Genomic DNA, 16,815 nt, shown 5'->3' with positions numbered 1-16,815 from the left:
GGAGTCCCACAATAGGACGAAACGGCCGTCCAGTGCTTCCAGGTTTTCCATGGTGGTCTAGCTTCAAATGACTCATGATTTCAACTATGAAGATTAATTTATCATATTTTATTACTTAAATACGTATTTTTAAGTTAACTGTTTTGTAAACTAAACAGAATTAATGAATGAACTCAGTTTTTAACAGTCTAATTACAGTGAGTTAGAATTCTTTAAGATTGAATTTTATTCGTTTTAAAAGTGTAATATTTGTGTGGAGAAATCATTTCGAATGGACTCATAGTTTTTTTATTTATTTATCTCTTATTCCATATGTATTTCTTTTTAATAAAAAACAGACTGTCCAATGTGGAATTTTGATGGAAGTAGTACTGGTCAAGCTGAAGGTTCCAATTCTGATGTTTATTTAAAACCGTGTGCAATGTTCCGTGATCCATTTCGTGGTGGTAAAAATAAATTAGTCTTATGTGAAACTTATAATTATGATAAGAAACCACATGGTAAGAATTTTGCTTGATAGTTTCTTATTGTCGTACTGCGAATATTTTGCTCTTCTTTTTATTACTGTAATACGTTATAATGTGAGATGATATACAAATGCCCCAATAGATTATGCAATATACATCAATATTAGTAATGATAGTAATTAATTCAGTATAACTTATTTGCAAGTATATATTTATGTATTCAGGTTTAAGTCACTTTGTATGTGAGCTATTGCTACCAACCACTTATCCAGACCAAATTAGGTAGAATTTAAGAGCCCAATTCTTCAATTAAGAAACCGGTGATCTAATGACAATAATAATAGTACAATGATAAGTGTTTTAGTTGCAAGTGTATACAAGAGAATTGTATATGACTTTGAGGGAAATTCCAAAATTTTCTATTGCAGCTCCCCCAAAATTGATATAATTTTCCCTCAAATCGGGAGACTGGGTAGTTTTAAAATGGATTTCGATCTTTAAAATGGAATATCTTTTTATCCCAAGACCTGGAGATCTTGACTGTGGCTGCTTTCAAGGGTATGAATGCGCTCTGTCAGACAGTCTCAAACCAGGAATAGACATTATTAGTGAAGGTTTGAGTTATCTCGTTGTCGGAATTCGTGGGCATAAAGTACAAGGTTCCAGTCTCAATACAAACCTTAACACTGAGATGTAGATACATTCGACTGACGTGTTCCATATAAGAAGGAACGTCCGTCCTGCATTCCACTTTTAATTACAATCCATCTGTTATAAATAGGTATAGGCAATCGTTTTGCACTTCATGTTTTTCCAGCTGATCTATGGGTAAACATATTTTAAAAAGAACATACTTGTGTAAGAATAACGGTTGGAAGTTTTAGAAAAAATTAGGCCTTGAAATTCAGCAACAAGAATTCTGTCATAATTACAACATTTTACAAGGTCGATCAATCTCTTTTTAAAATACATTAACACTTTATTAGATATATCCTCCCCAATAGTATCGAATGTAATTGTACTTTACTATATAGATGGATAGATAGCTAGATAGACAAACGGAGGGTAGGAAAAGTCTAACCTTGTAAAATACAGAATAGCACAGTAATGTAGCTTTTAGATAAAACAACTACCGACTGAAGAGGAGGAAGGGAAAACAGAGTAATGAAAGTATGAACAAACAAAAAGGAGACTGATGTTAGATAGTAAAATCTTTACTAGTTAAAAAAAGGGTATACAACAAATCGAATAAATATCCATCACCGTGAGTGATTTTGAATTTAGTCATTTAAAAATGTCAGTTAGTGGTTTTTAACTTGTTTAAAATCTTAGGAAGAAAAAGACAATACTTTTTGATGAAAACCAGACCAGCAAATGACTGATTCGATATATTTAGACCATATTTCTATGTCTTAATATTCTATATCTTTCTATATAAATGGCAGCATAATTCTGTATCCCATAAAAAAATAATTTAGGCTAATAATTATCTTCTTTCGTAGCGGTCCATACTGAGCTTAGAAATTATGAACCAACTTGTCTAATTGTTTTAAAATTACGATTTCGTTAAAACAAAGATATATAAAGTATACGAAAAATATACTTTCCAATAATTTATTCATTGACTATGAGAAAGCATTTGACGTTGTGGATAGGAGAAACTTGTAGAACCTTCTTCGAGACTATGGTGTACCAGAGAAGATAGTCAACATTATCCGGAACTCAAACGATAGACTAGAGTGCAAAGTCGTGCATGGAGGACAGCTGACAGATGCATTTCCAGTAGGCACCGGAGTCTACTCTCCCCCCTTCCTCTTTCTTCCGATGATTGACTGGATTATGAAGACTTCGACATCTGAGGGGGAAGCACAGAATATAATAAACATTTTAGAACCAATTAGACGATTCGGACTTCGCAGATCACCCAGCTCTTCTATCCCATACACACCAACAAATTCAGGCGAAGACTGTCAGTGTAGCAGAAGCCACTGCAACAGTAGGCTCCAACATACACAAGGGAAAAGCAAGATCCTCAAATACAACACGGAGAACACCAACCCAATCACACTTCATGGCGAAACCCTGGAACAGGTGAAAATGTTCACGTACCTGGTCAGCATCACCGATGAACGTGAAGGATCTGATGCCGATGTAAAGGCAAGGATTGGCAAAGCAAGGACAGCATTCCTACAGTCGAAGAACATATGGAACTCAAAACAACTGTCTCTCAACCAATATCAAAGTGAGAATCTTCAATGCGAATGTCAAGACAGTTCTACTGTACAGAGCTGAAATTCAGATTACTACTACAACCATCATCACAAAAGTACAAATATTTATAAACAGTTGTCTACGCAAGACATTCAATGTCCGTTCACTGGATACCATCAGCAACAGCTTACTATGGGAGAAAACAAACCAGCTTCTATCTGAAGAGGAAATTAGGAAAAGACGCTGGAAGTGGATAGGACATATATTGTGGAAATCACCAAACTGCATCACGAGGCAATCGTTAACTTTGAATCCTGAAGGGGAACATAAAATCGGAATACCAAGGAACACATTGCGCTGAGAATTGGGAGCTGACATGAAAAGGGTGAATGTTGACTGGAAAAAACTGGAAAGGATTGCTTGTGACATGGTTGGATGGAGAATGCTGGTGATCGGCCTATGTTCCTTCAGGAGGGGTGACAGACATAGGTAAGTAAGCAAGTAATAGTTTATTCAAGTTTACACTAAATACTAGTCTTTCTCGCAAGAGCAATTTTATTTATTTTACAACCAATCCTAAATCCATAGACTGCAATTCTTAAAAATATATTTAATTCATAAGTGACTATCATATTTGAATTATCAATTTGAATTTATACCTGGGGAACCTGACGATAAATTGTCAGAAATGAAGAAGCATTGAATAGTTATTTTAACCTTGTTTACCACTTTCCCAATAGGTAAACGGAACAAAGAAATATTGCTTTCACAGTTCATTATTCACCCTTTTTCTTTTTTTACTGAATCTATGAGTGGAATTTTTCGAATGATACACACCCACTATATTCAATACAATTGAACACAAAACAAACAGACCCTACAAGAAAATAAAATCTCCCAGCCTCGGTGAATTACAATCGAATGATTTACATTCCCAACTTCGAAAAACAATTTCGATTTCGTCTAATTATCACCTAATGAGATTAGCAGACTACTGCTTCATTTTTTAACTTGTTTGCATTTATTAAGTAACTAGTCACTAGGGATTATATTATCATACTATTAATATCTAGGTAGGTAGTTAATAAAAATTTGTGCTGAAAACTGTACTACTATTCTGATTAGATTACTATAATCTGTATGACTGCGAATTCGATCATAGTCAGCATAAAGCTGTACTACGGAGTTCAAAGATTGACCATTTCAGTGATTCGAAGTGACAATTTGATGATTTCAACTTTAATAATGAAGCATTTTTATTTCTTTATATCTAGTAAGACAGTGAACTTAGTTTCATTTATTTGAGGAAAAGAAACTCTTGAAAATTATTTACTACCGGCTAAAAAAAACTCCGACATATGTACGTTTACCTTTTCTTTGTATCTTTCACTTTGTTTTACATTCCACCTTTTTTTAGTTTCAAATCATCGTTATCTCTGTAATCTTGTCATGGAGAAAGCGAAATCTCACCAACCATGGTTCGGTATTGAACAAGAATATGCTCTATTAGATATCGATGGTTATCCATTACAATGGCCTAAAAATGGTTTTCCTCCACCTCAAGGTAAATCAACTCATAAGTTTTCACCGTCTGTCAAAAGTATTTCCCAATTTAATCTGCTTACTACTGTATTTAAATAGTTGAACTGGGTAAATTGTCTCAGACATTCGATAATGTGTGGGTTTATACTCTTCTAGTGAAAGTCATGTTGCCTGTGTGACAGTTAACCTTATCACTATCACCTAATTAAAATAGTCTTCTTTTCATATTGCAACTCTGATCTAAAGCTGTACAGTACCATTATTGTATGGTGTTTTTTTCAAATATTCGTTTTAACTTATGTCGGTTTAAATGGATAAAGTTATTTCATCAAACTATTTGCTTTTTTCTTGAAGCTTAACGATCCGAACAGTTTATATTGTAAATCTTGTTAGAATTAAATTTTGTTTATACATCACCAGTTGAAAAATAGTAATGGTTATCCGGATACATAATAATGAACTGACAATGTGAATCAAAATATCTAAGTAAACCAACCTAATATGCAAATTAATAAGCAAAACCAAATTCCGAGGTTTACAACAGCAAGCTACAACTAACAGTATGATTCAAATGGATCTTAATTCAATAGAGAAAATAAGTGATTGATAACTCATTGAAATATCTGGGAAACTATTATTTCACAGATTAATTACTTCATTTCAGCATCGATCCTGTGGGTTGTAAAAAATTCGAGATCATGATAAAAAATATAATCAATAGAAAATAACTCAAGTATTTACTACCTAATTACTTGAAACAACTATGCTCTTCAATAGAGCATAAAACCAATATTAACGAAGAATAATTGAAAGTAAACACGAATATTGATCATAGATAGTCTTTTATACCGATTCATCATTCATGAATATCATTTCAACAATATATGACGTATAATTTTAGGATAAAACTAGCCGAATTGTATTTCTGAGATTTCGAAATTTCATTTCTTGATCAAAATAAATAGTAACCTTACTGATTTAAATATTAATTCAGTGGTTGTTTTCAAGCTCACTTCAAAGAATCATAACAGAGTTGTGCTTTAATGCTAATTACTTGATTTAGTTAGATCCTTCTTCCCCTCAGTTATTTCCATCTTATTGTAATCATTATTTGTAAATTATTAAAGTTTATTTATTGAGTTTATATCAATTGGGATAACTTGGTCTAAATTCATGTCATTGAGTGTCAGTAATTTTATAAGCTTTTAGAAAACTGACAACAAAGAGATTTTACTTAGCATAGAGATTTTACTTAAGAATAACTGTAAGTTGTTAACTTTTATTTGAATTACTTACTCAAAGGCTAAGATTACCACTATATCAACAGTAATAATATAAGCAAACAATATATATAGGAAGGTAGCTGATTTTATGAAACCCAGTTATTTGATCAGCTTTACAAATTTTGACCATTTGATATAATGACTGATCAGATAAATTGAAATACACAGATAGATAAACTATTTGGATTCTATAATAACAGGTAGTCCTGATAACTTATGAAGCAATCTTAGACAATATACAATGATTCCACTACTGGAGCGTATCTTTTTCGTCAAATAATCTAAGTGAACACCTTGGAAATTTAAAAGTTTAAATGGGAACATAGATATACTGTTTCTCGATAAAGTATATACATCCAACTTGACTTATAAATAATTATATCTCTATTAACAGCCAATTCTTCAGAAGTTTGATTTATAAACTGAGATCTAATATTAATAATAATAAGACATCGTATTTCACAGAATGTCTTTCATTGAATGATTCAAGTAACTACTTTATTGAATTTGTTGCTCATAAATGGTTCCTCAAAATATATGACTTCCGATTAAAACTTTCAATATTATTTGTATCTAATAAAGTCGATAAATTCCAGTAGTTTTGATATATCAGTTTGTTCTTTATCTACTTTTTTAATGTTTGTTTATATCAGCAATGCTAATAAAAGCTAATCAACTGCTTAATGTTTTGTTAGTACTTCAGTTATTAATGCTTATGTTGTTGGATTTGTAGTGTCATGATTTATACATTTACAATTTAGGTAACTTTCAGTTTCTCATTTGTTTTCTTGTAAAACTATCAACAGCTGTATAGTAATCTCAGTCTAGCCAAACTTTCAGAGATATGATAATAAGATAATCCAGAGATATCAGTTAAAAAATATCTCTATGAAAATTTCTCTTCAGTCAAAAATATTAAAACTAGAAAGTCGATCTGTTGTTTAACATTCTTTTATATCATTCATGCTTGACGTAGAATAGTAAAATCCATAGAATCAAGAGTTTCGTGCTCAATTACATAGAGCTATCTTCATATTGTGACGAAAATCAAACAATCTCTTGGTTCATTTCGGATATATTTATTTTTCTAAAAACTGATGACAGTTGTGACCTAACTGAAGCATTCTGCTTGCTGTTACTCATTAAATCCTAAAAGTTAACTGTGACCCACTAGTTGTTTTCAGTCAACTGAATATAAGATGAATAAAATCTCAATAAATGTTTATTCATGTACTCTAGTTTATAAATATGTTTCACAATGTATGAATTATCCCTCCCAAATTTCTTAGGACCTTACTATTGTTCTGTTGGAGCGGGTAAAGCACTTGGTCGTGATATACCAGAAGCTTTATACAGAGCATGCATGTATGCAGGAGTTAAAATTTGTGGTAGCAATGCAGAAGTTATGCCATCACAAGTAAGAATTTATGTGATAAATGTTATTATCATTATTATTTGAACAAAAAATATATGCAGTTAAATGATATTTTTCATTTATAGACTGACACTAGTCATAAGCCACTATTAAATCAGGAACTATTGGGTAGAGATATTTAGTTTAGTTTAAGATTCCTCTTGTAGATCTGCCGTTATCCAGTATTATCAGTAGTTAGATATCTTGATTCTGGATTAGATAGACTGTAGACCATACAATGTTTTATAACATCAATAAACTCGTCTTGAAGGAAGTCACTGATCGGCTATAGGTTAGTGTTAAGATGGATATAAATACTCAGGTAATGTTTAAATTTTATAGTTCAAAACATTTTGGGATAGAAGACGTATGATAGTCATTGTACGGTCTTGATTGATTATATTTTCCAGTGAATACAACTGGTTTAAATGATAAACGGTAAATTAGATTATTTGGTTAAGTTTACAAAAATACACTTTATTATGGGTTAACAACTGAAAAACCACTAAAAATCAATAAGAAATGAATAGATAACATCATTTTCAAATGGTAGTTATCTCCACATGACATATTGGTAAATAGTAATTTCGTATCCAATAATGACTAACTTTAAAATGGATTTTTTTAATTTCCAGTAATAAACTTTTGTGATTTAAAAAGTCAACTAAGTGTAACCTAATGATGATAAGATTAATTTGTGAATTCGTTAAAACTAAACACTTAAATAACTAAATCTCTGCTTAGTTACTTAAACATGTTATACTCAATGAAAGACTTAAATATCCTGAATTCAGTTGTATATTTTTCATTGTATATGAATATATACATGTACTGTTGCTGAATCTCAAACCATGATGAAATAGCTACTAAGTACTTCATAATTTTCGTTATTCGTTAATATATAAAAATATTATGATTACAAAGTACAAAAATATTGTACTCATAACCATTTTTATTCTTTGATGAATTTTTTGTTTTGAGATATTATTTGTTTTAATATTCATTTAACAAAAAACCAGTGAACTGTTACACTGTGTACTTCATACTATGTTTAATGTTATTTATTATCTATCTCATTAATGAAAAACCTAAAATATTATCCATTTTATACTAACTATATTCATGCAATATTCATCAAAATTTTTCGAATAATATTAAACACATTATAGTGTATTTTATTTCATCTAAATGATAGGATTTCTGTGGTTTCACATTGTTTATAACAATAACATTTTATGTAGTTGAGATCACGAGTCATTTGAAGCTAGACCACCATGGAAAACCTGGAAGCACTGGACGGCCTTTCCGTCCTATTGTGGGACTCCTCAGTTGCGGTGCGCATCCACGATCCCGACTCGCGAGATTCGAACCCAGAACCTACCAGTCTCGCGCCAGAGCACTTTACCGATAGACAACTGAGCAAGTTATGACACCGCATTTGTAGGATACACTGTTCCTGATGTCAAGGCTAAAAAACAAGTAACAGTACAATTAGTTGGACAAAGAAAATTACCCATTTACAAATGTGTAATCAAGTTAAGCCTTAATGAAAACATCTAATACGATCAAACTATTCTACTTGTTTTTGATGTCTCGACTTATCACTTGCTTTCAGTTTCATCGTCAATGGGGAAGTTCCAAAAAGCAACCTTTAACACTGATTTAGTAGCTTACAGAAGAGTGGTATCAAGTGTCTTATATGAATCCAGGCTTTAAGAGTCATTAGAATCTAATAGTTATCTTTAATTTACCCAAATAAAATGACCTTAAATATAAGTTTTCATTACAATAAATTATAAGTAATTATTCGTATTATTGCATTCTACACGGAAGTTAACACTGTATTTAGTTTTTATCACATTTTCAAAGTTTCCCAGTAATAATCTTTTAGTAAATATCTACTAATCGAAACAAGAAAAAATGTCTCATCATGTTTGGGAAGTAATAATTCTGTGTGACTGCCTCGCAAACTTGTTCACGCTAAACACTCACCAATTCAAATGCTAAATCCTTGTCCATTAAGCCATATAGTTATGATAGCCGCCTATTTTCCAGTGGCTGTGTTTGTACTTACCCAGTGGTGATTTGTGAAACTAAAATGATGTGCTATTTAAATGAATACCTCAGTATTACTTCTATTTGTATCATGGCTTCTAACTAATTATCCATAGATGGAAAACTAAATAGATTTTACAGTGAACCTTATATCACATGTGTTTAACTTTCATAGTGGGAATTCCAAGTTGGACCATGTGAAGGTGTTTCTGCTGGGGATCATTTATGGATGGCTAGATTTATATTACATCGTGTAGCTGAAGACTTTGGAGTGATTGTTTCACTAGACCCGAAACCAATGCCTGGGAACTGGAATGGTTCAGGAGCGCATACGAATTATTCAACTCTGGCTATGAGGGATCCAAAATCAGGTTTACAGTAAGAACTTTATTTATTTTCAATTCTGTACTTGAATGCATTTTTTTTCGAGATGAAACTAGTCAACAAGATATGATATTTCAAGGAAATTAATTTTAAGTTTTATCATCAAATGAAATTTAATTGTTTTGAACTCACTATTGAAGAGTATGATAATTAAACTTAGTAGCCATATCTAAAAGTACACTATCAAGATCATTAAATCATCTTCGTAATTTCTCAGCAATTTCACGAAATATTTACTCATTTTCTGATTTTAAAATCTAAGTGAAAATTATATTCTGACCAACATTAAATTTGTACTTGATTCAATAATGTAAACAATATTAAAATAATTAAGAATTTAGTCTAATATAAAATAGTTGTTCATACCATTTCCATAATACAATAAACTTAATAATCACTATTTGATATATAGTTGAAATCATGAGTCCATTGAAGCTAGACCACCATGGAAAACCTGGAAGCATTGGACGGCCCTTTCGTCCTATTGTGGGACTCTTCAGCAGTGCGCATCCTTGATCCTGACTCGCGAGATTCGAACCCAGGACCTACCAGTCTCGCACCAGAGCACTTAACGGATAGACCACTGAGCCGGACGGCATCCAACGGTGTTAATGTATAACTTCAACCAATCCACGAAGTTGAGCAACCATTTCACTAATGTCTTCAGTGAGTTGATATCTCCCAACAGACCTGGTTGAACTCCACTGGTTACTGCTTCCCACTAGAAGCCCAGGAAATACCTCATGGAGCCAGTCACCCCCTAATCACTATTTGAGTTTAGACTCTATCTAATTAACTACATTTGATAAACCTACTATAATTATATACTATGAGGAAGAAGTGTTACTGACGTTAGTTAAAGTGAAACGATATTAATGTACTTCCTTATAAATTATTTTAATGGAATTTTAAATGGAATTTAAATACCACGGCAAACTGTTTCATGAAATCACTACCATGTAGAAGTTTGTTTTAAGATCCAAAGTAGAAAAACAATTATTTTATCGGTTTACGACCTGAAATATTGTTTCTTCCAATTTAGTACTTTACGACATAACTCCATGTTGCTACTTTTAGAGAGAAATGTATTAATAGGTTATAGTAAATGAGTGAAACAACGAATACTGTAGTTTATCAGTTTGCTAATCCGACAGTATATTTTCTTTAAAAGAGAAAACATTTTAATAACTAAGTTATTTAAATGATTCAATATGGGCTTGTGTGTAATACTTCTCTATTTCATCGTTGACATGAATGGTTGAGATCACTTCATCAGTAAGACATGTGATCATCATGTGATGAAGAAATCATAATTACTAATCAGATATTGGGTAGCAGCCAATTTTATTTTTTCCAGTCGTTAGTGTCACTGATAATTGAGTTTACAATGTGAATAATAACTGGATTGACATTGTGATGGATTTCGTTTTATGTCACATATTTTAAAGAAATAATGTTATCAACGACTGTTTCATGTATGACAAGCTAAACAATATCCAGTTTTTTGATGATATGAATTCCGAAAGTGGGATTAAAAGTCAACAATTCAGAAATACGATCATTCCAAATAAACGCTGTTATCTCAAGCAGAGATGGATGGTGGCTAACAATTGAATCCATGACGCACGTCTCGTCCTATTTGGGACTCGTCAGCTGAATGCAGTCGTAAACATCAACGGGAAGATTCCAACAACCAATATATGAATTAATACAAAAATACTGATATTATTTAAATGTGTTATGACTGTAATTGTACTTTTCCAAAGCATTTATTATTTGTTTGGTGAAATAGGGAGGGTCTTGTGACTGAAAGAAACGACCTTAACCTTCCCAAATGGGCATTATTTAAGCAAAGTTAGATAGTTGCTAGAAGTGGAAACTAGAACGTACGTTCCATCCTATTTTAGACTCGTCACTTGGATCTATTTCCACGTGTTGATTTTCACACTAAAACTAGAAAATACTTGTCGAACCAGACAAATGGGGAGGTAACAAAAACAAAGATACTACTGAAACATATTACTAATCATGCTGCTTTAGATAATAAACCAATATTACCAGGATAGTTTACATGTTGTGGTTGATATATAAATGTCTTAACAAGAGAATATATTGAGTCAATAATATCTTAAGTATTTCTGACAAACTTAGTCGTCTCATCACACCACCCTAATTCACCAGTGTCTAACTGTTTTGAAGCACTTATCAGCTTAATTTTGCTAGATGTAAATCTTGAAGCTAATGAATTATTTTTCCAGTTATGGTGATTATTTAAACAAAGGATCTAATTACATGATTTTGGGAGGTGAAGGTCGTTTCTTTCTATCACGTGGCCTGACCTATTCCAATAGACAAATGATAGATACTTTGTAAAAGTACGACCTGAGTTATATAAGGAAACTAATTTTTTGTTAATTTATATTGTCGTCATTGAATCAGTTTAGTAAACAATGTGTGCATTAGGAATGATGATCATAAAATATTCAATTAAAATAGTGTATCATCCAATAAAGTGTCGTCTGGACAAAGATTTCGATCCTTGATCGAAATAAATATTTTATTCCAATTTCCAATTCCTTCATTTAGTACAGGTCCTTAGCCAAAACCTCATAAGATGTGGTCTACAGTACCATTTAGTCAGTGAATGCATAGTTTTCAGCTTCAGTCAATTAATGGCGTAATTTGCTCGTTGTCTCGTTCTACTAGTTGGTTCCAACTCACAGTGTTTCCAAACAAATTTTATAAAATCCATCTGTTAACAATTCACTAATCACCTAGATAATCTTATGGAATTGATGATATACGACGCCGAAAGTAGGATTTAGACGAAAATATTGTCACTTTAGTACTCTTTAGCTCCTGACAGTTAAATTTGTCATCACTAAATACAAACCATCTACCAAAATGCTTTTTTTGGTCTAACCAAAAAATGTTTTTCACTGTGAATAAAATACACACAGGGGTGCTCACTCATTGATTAACTTCAGGAATATAGAATTTGAAAAAACAGTATATTGGTTTGATTACATTTAAAATGAGAGCGTTAAATTCGGCAAACAAGAAGTACATATCAAGTTTGTTTCATCAAAATGATTGATTCTAGACCCTTGAAATAAGTAGACTTACTAATAATTAACATGGATAATGTTTTTTCATACCATGACTTTCTCTACGCTACACGTTTTCACGAAAAAGTATCAGAATGTCTAAAAATTTCACATCTCATTACTATAAACATTAAAAAATTAAAATGAATATAAATTAATAAGTCATTATAAGAAAATCACACTGATATTATTACTATTATTGTTTTATTTAGAGCAATAGAACATGCTATTGAAAAACTATCGCATAAACACATGGAACATATTCAATGCTATGATCCTAAACATGGTTTAGACAATCAAAGACGTTTGACTGGTAGTCATGAAACAAGCAGTATTAATGATTTTTCATCTGGTAAGTTAGTGACTTCAAAGAGATATTTTCTTGATTTTCTACAACTTTTTCAAGTAACAGATGATACCACCATGTACATAGTATTTAAAGTTTACAATATACAGACGAAATCTATTAAGACCAGTGATAAGGAAAAAATATTTCTTACCATAAACAGTAATTTGTGTTTAGTTTCGGAGTTATTGATAGAAATGAAATAGATGGTGATCACTCCTCAACATTGAGGATTTTATAAACAAACTTAAATATGACTGTAAAATCAGCTTTCAATTTTATAGATTCACTAATGACTTGAGTTATGTTATAGACCTAGAATAATTATTGACTTGAGAAAAACATCTTATAAATTATTTGTAATCAATAGTTCTATAATAACTTTTTAATAACCACTTTGCCATGCTTCTACGAATTCCTAAATATCATAAGAATGGTTTTGTGGAGATTTTAGTAATTTTGTGGTTGAAATCATGAGTCAACTGAATCTAGACCACCATGGAAAACAATAGGACGAAACGGCCGTACAGTGCTTCCAGGTTTTCCATATTGGTCTAGCTTCAATTGACTCATGATTTCAACTATAAAAGTCCTAAATAACCAATCATGTAATGCTTGACCACATTCTGAATAGGATTGGCCGTTCATTGTTCTAGCTTTGAGACGATCTGTCCATCGTTTTTTTTTAAAAATTATTTGATTCAAATTTCACCCATTGGCTTTATTGGAAAAAATCGACATAGTGACAAAAAGTTTGTTTCATGTGGGTAGATAAATAAAATATTCGATTATCTTACATATGTTATGTTTAATTTACACATTCAATCATAAAGTTCTATCATTTCATTCAGTATTCTGAAAATTATTATGAGTATTACGTCAGTATCATTTTAAACTCCACTCAGCTAACTTTGCCATTAAAAAATATCTGAAAGATCATATATATTAAGCCTGTTTATACTTCAATTGAGATTAATTAGCTATATCATCCAATTCGTTTAGCAAGTACACATTCGTGTACCCGGCTTCGAATAAGTGATAGTAAAATTCAGTCATTTAGTTTTTTACTTTGTAGGACGAATAGACTAACCCATAGAGGAGGTGGTGCTATCCTGTACTTGAAGAACGCTTTAAGTACTGGAGTTGCCAAGACCGCGGCGCATGACTTAAACACATGCAGATTAATGCGGTCTCGACCAAAATTTAGAGGACAGTATATCAAACTAGTTATGTATACCATAGCCTCCAATCCACAGCATATGATTATCTTATGAACTGCATTTCCGGACAAACAAATACAAAAACCTTATAGCAGGTGAATTTACTTCACTTTTTCTATTAATTGGGCTGAATTAAAGGCGGGATTATCACCAAACTCTTCTGATTACAAATCGCTGGAATCTACAATCTTATTAACTTTAGTCCAGAGCACTATAAATCTCACTGGATATCAAATACAACACTCTCCCTTTGTCCAGGGCCTAATCTTCACCAACAGAGACAGTGCCAGTTAAATTAAATGATTGCGTTGTCATAATATTTGAGTTCAATGTTGCTATGATCTATCAAGAAGACTTGCGAACCCCCCTAATATACGGAAGGGGAGACGTGAATGACTTTAGTCGTATTTCATTATAATCCAGGAGTAATAGTTGTTCATGACCTAAAGCTAATACTTTATTTTGACTTCATTTCTTATAAGTTTCCTGTAGCCATAATATTCGCATATTTATAAACGTCTTTCTTCTACTCTTTCCTATTTCGTCTTACATAGGTGTTGCAAATAGAGGCAGTAGTATACGTATTCCAAGACAAGTTGCTGAAAATGGTTGTGGTTATTTGGAAGATAGACGTCCATCATCCAATTGTGATCCATACATGGTCACCAGAATGTTAGTAGAAACAACATGTCTTTAATTATTTATTACCATTATTTACAAAATAATGAAAAACCAATTACACAACAAAGAAATTAATTTTTTTTTGGAAACATAATGTTACTAAATAATCTCAAATGTTTCCATACAAGTCTAACTTAATCACTTCATTTTGTTAGTGGTTACAATAAATTTAAAAACTGTATTTCTATAATTTTGATAACTGTTGTCATCATCATTAACTTTTCTCCGCTGTTCACGAAGTTATCATTATCATCATCATCATCATCATCAAAAGTGTATGCGAGAGCAGCAGTGTTGTTATTATTGATTTTTCAATGGTCGAACAATTTTTATTTTGTAGCATTTTTTATCATACAAATTTATAGTTTACTTAGTAAACTAATTATTGTCCCAGTTACAATTTAATCATTGAACCATTCGCAATAAAGACATTAAGAGATCAGTCCACATTAAGAGATGTTGAATATTGATTAAAGAGTTTTTTTAAACAAATAAACATATACACCATCTTTTCTGTTTGTAGTTTTATATTACTTATCATTTAAATTCATCGTTTGTGATTTATATAACGAAAATTGTTTTGTCTTTTTATTTTAAAAAGTTATGAATAAAAACGTTAAGAAACGAACCATGAAATTTAATCGTTTCTTGATCTCTTTTGATTTCGATTTTATAACAAACCTTAATTTCGAATATGATATCCATTGGAACCTGATGTTATTTGAAGAATCATTGAAAACAAGGGAATACTAGACAGTTATTCTATTTTGATTTTTAGCATTTCATCAGCTTACACTAATTCAAAATAAATATTAGTAGTAGCAGTGGTAACAGTAATTGTAGTGAGTTAATCAATACTGTGTTAAAATACAATAAGGAATGTTCAATACAGGAGGTGTTTACTTGGAAAACTTCAACCACTTTTTTATGGGTTGAATGTTGAAAATATCACTACGATTTTATGGAAATAATAAATATTTATGTTTGATCACAAATGTTATGCAAACATTGTGGTTTTTCCAGCTTTTTCGTTTCATAGCATAAATGTTAGTATGAGATATTGGGCATGAATTCTATTCTACTTGCTGCTGTTCTGCCATGAGATATATAATTAGAAATATACAAATGGGATGGCTCTTTCATAGAAGAACATTATTGACCACTTCATTCCAAGAATCCTAACTCGTGTCAACAATCACAGTTAAACGAGTAGCGCACAATGTGCTACTCAATACAGCATAGTCTTTGTTTAAAAAGTTGATAAAAATAGGAAGTTTGAACTCCACCAGTCAGAACTTCGGGACTTTATCTCAAACTAATCTTTGCAACCAACCGAATTCGTTTATGAGATAGATGAATTATGTCTGGTTATGAAATGAAGGACTTATGTTCCATTCTCGTCCACTGAATGTACCTCCATCCTAGTGTTGACGTTTATATGAAGAATAAAATAAATAAGTGTCTATGTGTGAAAAAGCACTGATACTTTCTTTTCTCTTACTTTCAAATGAAAAAAAACAAAAACACTAGCCCAATTCCGTAGTATTATTCGTGATAAGATAATCTACGGATGGTATCAGTCATATACTGATTATTAAGAATGCGAGATGGTTCAGTGAAATTTTTCCAATAGATTTATTTTTTTAGTCAGTATGTATATTCAATGAGTTAACTTCCAAAAGGAACAATTATAGTGGTAACAAAAAACAAGACAATTTAAATCATAAATACATCTGTTTATTATTTTTCAATCACCAGGAAGTGTTATTAATAGATAGTGTTGAAGGTTTCTCATAAAGTTTATAATTCTGATGAATCACTTTTACATCCATTTAAACTCAGTAATAATGACAATAATATTTTACCTCGCTAAGAATAAATCATCTATGATGTTATCCATCTAGTGCTTATCTCAATAATACTGGGGCAAACAAAGAGCTCATAGAAATTAAATAATACTGTATGAAAAAAGGACAGTCCAGAATGTTCTGGACTTTGCTATATTTATATGAAAGTTGTGCGTTTCAGTAAAAAAGAACATCGTCAGTGAATACTTAGCTACATTAGATGTTTACAGTTATATTCTGTAAAATTTTATGGAATAT

General features: G+C 31.5%; 1 protein-coding gene across 1 annotated transcript in view; it reads left to right on the top strand.

Moving 5' to 3' along the window:
- Smp_091460 (putative glutamine synthetase 1, 2 (glutamate-amonia ligase) (gs)) overlaps window positions 1-15,371 on the top strand; it is an 18,397-nt gene extending 3,026 nt beyond the window's left edge. Inside the window, exons 2-7 of the mRNA XM_018794797.1 lie at window positions 339-500; window positions 4,096-4,242; window positions 6,793-6,920; window positions 9,148-9,350; window positions 12,676-12,815; window positions 14,584-15,371. Coding sequence (XP_018649174.1) covers window positions 339-500; window positions 4,096-4,242; window positions 6,793-6,920; window positions 9,148-9,350; window positions 12,676-12,815; window positions 14,584-14,726 — 923 coding nt within the window. The 3' untranslated portion in view covers window positions 14,727-15,371. The remainder of the gene's footprint in view (window positions 1-338; window positions 501-4,095; window positions 4,243-6,792; window positions 6,921-9,147; window positions 9,351-12,675; window positions 12,816-14,583) is intronic.
- Window positions 15,372-16,815: the final 1,444 nt, after the last annotated feature.

This window comes from Schistosoma mansoni, chromosome 1 (assembly GCF_000237925.1).
Source record: "Schistosoma mansoni strain Puerto Rico chromosome 1, complete genome".
Taxonomy (NCBI): Eukaryota; Metazoa; Platyhelminthes; class Trematoda; order Strigeidida; family Schistosomatidae; genus Schistosoma; species Schistosoma mansoni.
Note: the sequence above shows the minus strand (reverse complement) of the source record. Positions and strands in the feature narration are given on the sequence as shown.